This window comes from Penicillium malachiteum (assembly GCF_028827825.1).
Source record: "Penicillium malachiteum strain IBT 17515 chromosome Unknown utg000001l:1.0-8184562.0:1.0-8186909.0, whole genome shotgun sequence".
NCBI lineage: Eukaryota > Fungi > Ascomycota > Eurotiomycetes > Eurotiales > Aspergillaceae > Penicillium > Penicillium malachiteum.
This window is the reverse complement of record NW_026643094.1, coordinates 7113553-7122679: the sequence shown is the minus strand read 5'-3', so window position 1 is coordinate 7122679 and position 9127 is coordinate 7113553. Positions and strand designations below refer to the sequence as shown.

Sequence of the window (9127 nt, the reverse complement as noted above, 5' to 3'; positions counted from 1 at the left end):
AGACTCCCTTGGCATCATCCATAATAGTTATATCCTCTGCGAGTTAGGCTATATTCCCTGAACAGAGACAAGTAGGCTCTAATCCATCAATGCGAGAAGTGTACTCTATAGGCAAATTCCTCAAACTGCCGGGATTGCAACTTGAAGCCAGCTTCATCGATGCGTACAAGCTCCTGGTTTTCAAAGTTGTTGAGAATATAACCCCAATATTCAGGACACTTGCTCCATGGCTAGAGGGTTAATGTAGTATATAATCCTGCACATGTGATAATGTGGTGGCACGGGGGTTCTTGATAAAGAAGTGTTATAAGTATGATGGGAAAAGGCAACTTGACAGGGAGGATGCTCTACTTATAGGAGCTTAGCAATCCACTGGCGAGGAATTTGCCGTTGAAATGAGTCATATTATCAAACATGGATCATGATTCATCAAAGCGCTGCGTTTGCCAGTAGGTCTTGAGCTGGCTTATTCAAGTTCTTCTATATCTCTATACCACCTGGGCACGTCTTCCCTCAGGTCTCCAGAATTCCGAGTCCGTATACACCTATTGTCAACTCCAAATTCCATCTACTCTCTATTTGCACCCCAGATGAATATCAACATCATCCAAAACCGCCTGGTTCTCTTTCGCAGCCGCCATTCTTACCCGCTTCATCCTGCGCGTATCAACATCGACCCTCCAAGTGAACCCCCAGGTCACCACATTCATCACAATAGCCATTCCAATAAAACCCATCGCAATACCAAATGAGGTCGTATAACGTGGCGCATACCGAGAGTTAAATAGTTGCGAGCCAACCGCCCCACCAATTTGACCGTAGCTGTTCGCGAAGGCGATGGCAAATGCGGAACCTGTGGCTCCTTCTGTGGTTTGAACCCGCCAGGGCCACATCATTGTGTACCTATAAGGATCGTTAGTATCATATAAGGAGGTCTGATAAAGGGAGGTAAGGAGCCACTTACCATGCAGTCGAAAAACCACCCGCGATGATCGTTGCCGCATATTCTCCACCATTATTGGGGAAAGCATAGAGAACACCATAGCAGGCCTCTATCACGATCATGAAGCCAAGTGGAATGGCAGGCTGTGGGATTCGGCCTGTATCAGCGAATATACCGAATGCCACTGTGAGGATAACGGCAAAGACGGCGGATGGGATATTTAATAACAAGGACTCGCCCAGAGAGCTATTTGTCGTTAGTTTTCATATATTTAAAAATCGACATCTTACTTACGTGAATCCTAGATTGGATATGACTGTTGGTTGATAGAAGGTGAGCCCTGTAGTGCCGATGGTGAAGAATGCCCAACAGAAGAGGAACAGCCAGACTCGCTTGTCTTTCAGCGTTGTAATTAGTTCTTGCAGATTGAAGTTTGCTTCTGTGGCTCGGGGAGCATTGCGTGGTAGTCGAGCTTGAATGAAAGCTTTTTCTGTTTCTGATAACCATTTCGCCGTAGATGGGACTAAAAGGACTTAGAAAAAGCCTCACATGGGACACTTATAAGGAGTAAGTACTCACAATCCGGCAGAAAGAACCACGTTAGAACTCCTAAGACAAGCGTAAGAAGTCCCTCAGTCAACATAAGCCTATATCAAACAATAGTTAGTAGAATTTACTTGGCAACTCAAAATAGCAACATACCATTTCCATCCTGAGATTCCACCAGTCGTAATACCATTAAACGCAAAAGCAAGGACACCACTAATAACCGTACTAAAGTTCCCCAGAAGCGTAACAAGCACTACCCGTGGTGCAATCTCGTCGGGCCTATACCAGTAACACATGTGCACGAGCATTCCCGGCCATAGACCCGCTTCAAAAAGGCCAAGAAAAAACCGAACAGTGTAAAGACCTGCTCTGTTAACTACTGCAGCATGACAGCAGAGCACGATGGCCCAGGAGATCTGAATCCGAGCCTGCCAGACTGAGGGACGGATGCCTTTTAGTAAGAGGTTTGATGGTGCTTCTGCGAGGATGTATGGGATCTGGAAAAGTGTGAGCGATAGAATTCTGGCTACTCGTATGCCTTCTACTATTGGTAATGGATTTTAACCCACGTAGTACATCGCTGTAACCAGGTTATACTGATTTGATGTCATCCCTAGCTCCGTCAAAATATAATTTGGTGTACCTTTATCCATGGATAGTGTATAAGATAACTAGGAGTGCCGGCTGTTAGTTCTAGCTCTTCCAAGGTTCATCAGTCCGTTTACAGTGATACTTACATTTGAGAAATCAACACTTTTGAGCATGTACATCACTGCTAGCAGTGGAAGAAGACGCCAGTCAACTCGTCGAAGAAGTTTCTTTTCTTCCTCTGCACTAAGCGCTGCACGCGCTTGCATGAGTGTGGCATCATATCCAGGAATAAGGTCTCCTAACTCAGGGAGTGGATTGTCTGTATGGCGGTTCACGCGAAATATTTGCGTTTTCCCTGGTTGGGGCGGCTCATCTATGCTAGTGCTAGAGGTGACGGGATCGGACTTTTCATTCGGAGACAAATCATGAGATTGATCCGCTCCTAGGGATGGACTCGGCGTTTTGGAGATCTCAGTACTCATTGTCGATGCCGCCGGTGTGGGATGATCCTGGAATTCGAGGACAGGGAGCAACATTACTTATCTATGGAATGAGCAAAACATGAAAATTCCAATTTCAGCAGGGATCGTCACAATTGTGCTTTATAGTGGCTTTTTCCTTACTAGATGCGGGGAGAATTGCATTTGTTATCTTTGGCGTTGATGGCGCGAGCGATTCGGATAGGCTGGGCATCTGGGAAGGGTTAGTGTACGGAGTACAGGATGCGATACCCCTCATCTCAAGTGCTGTCAAATGAGTATAGAAATCTTGGCCTGCTGCTCTATCAATAGCGCTTATCATAAATTTAAATGTGCATGATAGGAGCATTTTAGTCGGATCTTGATTGGTCTCAGAACGTCTTGAATCCGGGACGACATAATGACTTGAACTAAAGATGTAACGCATTCCTATTAATCTGCAGTCAAATCGGCAATTGTGTTTCTGGAAAAGGAAATATTCGAAGGGATGCACCGTTGAGCTCGGCAATAGATGCGCCACATGGGACTTTTGATGTGATGGTGACAGAGCACGCGATTTTTAGATCATCGCAGCCGCAGCCCTGGAGGGATACGGAAGCGCTAACACCATAACTTGAAGTCACTAGTCTTTAGCAAACTGTATAATGTCTTCCTGAGGAATGAAAATGTCATTTTTGGATCCTGCTCCGATCAGCCGTAGAAGGAAGTTGCAAAATGGTATACTCAGCAGAGCTCTTCTGCCCAAGTGCCATTTAGACGGTCGTCCTCTCTTTTCATAATGACTTGTCGCACTCGTTGGACCTTTGTTCAACTATTAATTCCAAGGCATCAGGATTGAGCGTGGAACAGTGATCGATCCTAATAGCCAGTGTCATATTCCCTCTCTGGTACTGTCAAACCACGCCCTGCTCAGGGTTAGCCTGGGACTCGGATTGCAACTTTGACTTGGAGTGTGATACTCCTCGGTCTTCGGGTGTATCTGAGCTGGTATTTTGTAGGTTCTCAACCTTGACCAGCTTCTTCTCCGATGATGTTGCTTCTAAGTGTCTGTCCTGGTGTAGGCCCTATCGACCAAGGCAAAAGGACCCGATCGTGGAATTTGGACTGTATCTCAGATTGGATAACTGTCATAGTTTTTATATGAGGAGAGGAACTTAAATTTTCAGATCAAAAAGAGGCGTAAAGAAAGGTCGGTGGCTCTTGAATTTGCTTCAGGCTATCAGTGAAGGATTGAGTTAGATGATCCCTGTCACAACATTCTATAACGAACTTGAACGAAAGAAACATCCGCACTATTATAGCACCGCACATTGGGTAGCATTAAAAGGACTAATATTGACTCGGATGTCTACTAACGAGCCCAAATACTCGGAATCATAATCTTTTTCAAAATATTTCAAGTTTCCAACATTCTCTCACTTACGACTTCTATCACGATATGAGTCTTCCAAAAGAAAGCATCTCCTGGTTCAATCCTGCCATCGCTCTTGCTGCTTCGCTCATACTACCGACCACATACTGCATCTTCCGACCACGACTCAATATGTTGGGCCTTTTTAGCATCAAAAAGGTCACGCCCGCTGCAGCTGTCGACTCACTGGACTTACAAGAAATCAGCAGAGCTCTTCAGGAGGGTATCTTCACAAGCGAGGATCTGGTAAATGTATGAATATCCACTGATGTGACTATTTGAGCCTCACTAAAATTCTCGGTCTAGCTCTATCTATCCAGGATTTCGCAGGTGAACGATCACGTCCGAGCGGTAGGTTGTATCAATCCAGATGCCAAGTCGATTGCACTCCAGCGAGATCAAGAGAGACGGAATAGCCATGTGTACAGGTATGACTATCCCCCATATATTCTAGTAAGCACTGACATATGCTTACCTTAATCGATAGACCTCTTCACGGCATTCCATTCCTTGTCAAGGACACATTCATCACTCTGGATCAAATGGATACCACGGGTGGATCATATGCACTAGTCGGAGCAAAGTATAAACTTGAGTCAACTCTCACCACAAAGCTACGAGACGCCGGTGCAATTCTTCTGGGGAAAACAAACCTCAGTGAGTGGGGAATGTCGCGATCCTCGAATTGCAAGAGTGGCTGGTCGCCTCTATATGGACAAGCTGTTGGAGGGTTCTATGAAGATCAGGATCCACAAGGGTCATCCTCAGGTAGTGCAATTGCAGTAAGCTTGAAACTGGCGAGCTTTGCTATTGGCGGGGAAGTAAGTTTACCACAAATTTAATAGACCGAATTTCTGAATGCTGATATCGATGCAGACTTGTGGAAGTATCCTCTATCCAGCTCAGAAAAACGGGGTGATCGGTCTCAAACCAACACCTGGCTTAACCTCTCGGGCTGGAACTATTCCTATCAATCCAGAGCAGGACTCAGTCGGTCCTTTGACTCAGTACGTTAAGGATAGTGCGATTATTTTAAATGCCATCACCGGTATGTTTAGCTGGATCTATCCGATTGTGAGCCTATGTTAACTCCCTTCCAGGACAGGACAGTCATGACTCTGCGACCAACAACATACCATTTAAGGAGATCCCAGATTATCAATTCGGTTGCCAAAAAGACGCGCTGAGGGGAGTTCGTGTCGCTGTATGTTGAAATTTCCTCTTTCATTCCCTTTGTATCTGGCTGATGTGAGATTAGGTTCCCAAGTCGGTTTATGGAATAGCAGACTCAGACTCAGATCCAGAGGTTGGAATTGCTTTCCGAAATGCCGTCTCCCAGTTCCGAGGTCTTGGTGCTATTATCATCGACGAGGTTGATTTTGAACATTGGAAACCTCGCACCGGTCAACAAGAGGATCTTTTTGGTGATGTCTTGCTGCGAGAAGGTACGTTAAGCACTCCATCTATCCAAAACACACATGCTGATGAAGTCCTAGCCTTGAATGAATTCTTTGAGGAAGTCGTGAAAAGTCCTCCTGGAGTAGAAAAACTTGAATCTCTCGGAACTGATCAGATTCACCGAGTGTACCCCTGCGGAGGAATATTCGAAATATGGAGCGAACTGGTTTGAGAGTGCCCGCGATACACCAGGAACCTCTAGATCTGAAGAGTTCCTAGCGTCGAAAGCCCGAATGGAGTTTCTAGGTGATGATGTCGCACGTCTCTTGGATCAGTATCAGTGTGATACTGTTCTTGCGACATCTTCCACAGACCTTCCACTGGACCTTGGAAGACTACCGGGTATTCAGATACCGCTTGGTTTCTACTCTGCTGAGTGTGAAGTTGTCCGAAATTTGAAGGGGATGGTGACCAAAGCTCCAAATATCCCGTGAGTGTTTTTCAAGTTTCCATTATATTTTCATTGCTAATTATGAATAGGTATGGGATTACTCTTACTGGACGTCGATTCAGCGAGGAAAAATTGATTGCTTGTGCGTATGCATTTGAGCAGGCTACACTTACTGTGAGACAGAATGAGGAAAGACTATTCTTCAAGCAGCATCTGGGTTGAACATTGTTGAATTTACAAGGTATATTGGTCTTTATAAGAGATTTTTTGGAGTGGGTCGTGAAGGTGATGCTAGACGGCACGCTGCCACGAATGATGCTTTGCAAAGATTGAATACAGATTGAATAGGCATCTTGACCTTCGGATGAAATCTTTACTATTTGCGCGTAAAATGGCATAAGTTTCAGTAACAGGCTTGGATAGATTGAATTGATGGCTTGGAATCAGGGTATTTTTGAACGGTGGATCCAACACCGATCTATATGCAACATAAAATGGGAATCAAAAGAAAGTAGAAAACGCCAATGAAAATGTGTAAAAGATAGAAAAATCCAGATCTCCACGAAATCAAAGATTAAAATCACGCCATCGCTTCAACAGTCCTCCCAGGTCTCCGACTCTCCACATCAGTATCTTTCCTCCTCATCCCCAACCCCGTCAACTTCTTCAACAACTCCGACGCGCGTTTGCGTCGCTGTCGACCTCCATCCTGTACTTCGGAATAAAAACTTTGCTTTCCACGCAGTAAATCTCCATTCGGTGAATCAGATCCTCGATCCATCCAAACAGGATAAGAAAAATCATTCGCACGTTTCCTCTCCTCCTCCATCGAGAGGTTCCTCATCGATAAACCACGATAAATCCCGGATTCCCGACTCCCATGAACCTCAAACGCATCCCAATCTTTTGTCGGGACATCTTTCGATTTATTTGATTGACGCATACTGTAGAAGCGGCGTGGGGCCGGGCCGGAAGCTGTATTAGGGGCTGAAGTCATGCAGCCTCTCTTGATCTGTGCGCTAGATGCCCAATCGCTTTCCCGGTCGCTGTTATTCTGATCCAAACTTGCGCGAAGCCAGTTCATACCCTCTGCGCCGAGAAAGCCATCTTCAGTAGGGAATAGTTGGTCATCTGATTCGAATATCTGTGTTGTATCGCGTCCCCAGGCAGTATCTAGTACTTGTGGTGGACTGTATGGGAAATCACCTGGACTAGAGGAACGAGAGCGAGATCGAGATCGAGATCGGGGACATGTAGTATCGGTAGCGAAGCTTCGTCCTCTAGCTCGACCGCGCTCTTCATCTAATTCCGGTTCTTCGAGTGGTGAGGTCGATAATCGTCGACCGTAGAAACGACCCGCCCCCGATAAGACATTGAAACTATTTTGACAAGGACCATAATTTCCGGAAGATTGTAGAGTCGCGTTCACATCCGAATCCCAGTGTCCTGTTTGCGCAGGGATCAATGTATCCAATGCGACAGGTGAAAGTGATAATTGAGTCATTTGATCCTGCAAATTTGACCGTGTTTCATATACTGGAGCTTGGGCCAGGCCATTTTGCTGGGTATGGAATGATGGCCAGATAGGTAAACCACGCTCAATACACTCAACCAGCAAAGCGCATGCGTGTTTCACATTGTCCTCTAGGTCTTCCTCCACTTCTTGGCGGTCTAGTAATGGTGATGCAGGCCGGAAGTACCCTGGCTCGTCTGTGAAATGGTAGTATCGGGTTGCATCTGTGTTGTCCCACGCAAGCTGGACTGGGACGGAGAAATCGGGTGTTGTTGCTGAACGGGATCGACTGTTTGGTGTGCTGATTGCTGGGGCAGACGAATTCATGGTTGCTGCACGGCTTCGACCGTGAGTATTTCGGGTGAATAGGCGCTGGCGCATCTGCGCTGCTTTCTGGGAGAGTTTGCGTTCCATGGTTTCGTCAATATGACGCTGTTAGGATGTATTGAACCTTGAAAGAGGATGGATCCAAGGTTTGATTGATCACAAGTCGTAGTCAATTCTGTTCTTTTTTGTAGGTATCGAGAGAGGCGATCAGGTAGAGGTTGGAGAAGTGGCGGCGCAAAACAATAAATGCCCAACGCTATGTTCGCGATCTACCAATATTTCCAGTAGAATCGATTCCGAGCGTCACGATATGTCTGTTCTTCCTTGTACAAGTTCGTTCCGAAGTAATTTCGATTGTTTAATCGCCAGAATTTAGGTGGGAGGTGGGAACCGTTGTCTGTACAACACTTGGTATGCGGGGGATACCAACGAGGGATGTAGGGATGAAGATAAAAAAAAGTGAGACAAATAAGGCGGGAAGATGACAGTATACTTTAAAGTATTTGAATAAGAGAAAGTCCCCTTTGTCCTGATAATTTAGGCGAAAGGAGTTGGATCTGCGATAAAGAATTACGCAGCCAAAATCGGAGAGAACGTTTAGGGCTACAAGGATTTAGGTGGAAGATCCAATGACAGGCACGAGAAAGATCTGGATCAGCGACAAAGCCGTTCAAGTTTAGTCTAGACCAGACACTAGTATCTCTTCATATGATTATGGCCACGCAACCTCTATAATATGCAGATGAGGTACGTAGTCCTAGGTACTTGTACAAAGTAGTACATTAGTCGAAGGATCAGACCTCAATTCTTCAAGGAAAAAAGCTTCAAACATTCCCATTATTCTGCGACAATTGAACCCAAATTTATCTAAAAATCTATGATTATTGGAATCCCAGGGTCCAAGTGCCCCACAAGTACCACTTGGACCACTTGGAGGCTTCAAATGTTACAGGGTGTTTCGGCTTGAAGTGGATTCGCTCCTTGCACGGAATTGATTAACCGTAATCAAATAATAATAAAAATTTTAAAAAAAGATATTGAATTGAACTTCGAGTGAAAACACCAGGGATCTATCACAATTCAATCTTAGAAGTTTTTTTTTTTCAACAATAATTCAATATTGAATCATCGAACATGGAAGATCCTGCACACTCACACTAAAACCGGTTCCAGCCACACGCTAGGACTCATCTTCCGTCTTCAGTGTACCTGATGCCCCCATATGGGCTCCGTAACTGTCTTCAATTTCCAAGATTAATATCCCAGACCCACACTCCGTTCTCGTGGTCCACGTTCTGGAAAGTCACGCAAAAAAAATCCTGTCAAATGTACTCCGTAATGAAAAGCATTTCCATTTGGCTCAGACAAGATTTGACGGGGGTCTCTTGGCTCAGCTCGAGCGTCATCGGCCCCCCGGGCTAGCAATTAGCTTGACTTGGCACTGGAGCCGAGCGATAGGTATTGG

The 9127-nt window shown here is 45.4% G+C and overlaps 3 protein-coding genes across 3 annotated transcripts; 1 reads left to right on the top strand and 2 right to left on the bottom strand.

Moving 5' to 3' along the window:
* Nucleotides 1-575: 575 nt before the first annotated feature.
* Nucleotides 576-2565, bottom strand: N7483_002630 (pantothenate transporter; the record flags this gene model as incomplete). The annotated part of the gene is made up of 7 exons (XM_057086067.1): nucleotides 576-903; nucleotides 965-1189; nucleotides 1238-1466; nucleotides 1523-1590; nucleotides 1646-1989; nucleotides 2062-2163; nucleotides 2230-2565. 7 exons carry the CDS (start codon nucleotides 2563-2565, stop codon nucleotides 576-578), a joined length of 1632 nt encoding a protein of 543 aa, XP_056952216.1.
* Nucleotides 2566-4000: 1435 nt separating this feature from the next.
* On the top strand, nucleotides 4001-6044 carry N7483_002629 (amidase; the record flags this gene model as incomplete). Its single annotated transcript, XM_057086066.1, has 9 exons — nucleotides 4001-4219; nucleotides 4280-4401; nucleotides 4461-4794; nucleotides 4850-5021; nucleotides 5074-5177; nucleotides 5232-5418; nucleotides 5470-5557; nucleotides 5634-5861; nucleotides 5912-6044. 9 exons carry the CDS (start codon nucleotides 4001-4003, stop codon nucleotides 6042-6044), a joined length of 1587 nt encoding a protein of 528 aa, XP_056952215.1.
* Nucleotides 6045-6402: 358 nt separating this feature from the next.
* N7483_002628 (uncharacterized protein) lies at nucleotides 6403-7749 on the bottom strand (the record flags this gene model as incomplete). Its single annotated transcript, XM_057086065.1, has 1 exon — nucleotides 6403-7749. One exon carries the CDS (start codon nucleotides 7747-7749, stop codon nucleotides 6403-6405), a length of 1347 nt encoding a protein of 448 aa, XP_056952214.1.
* Between the last annotated feature and the right edge of the window lie 1378 nt (nucleotides 7750-9127).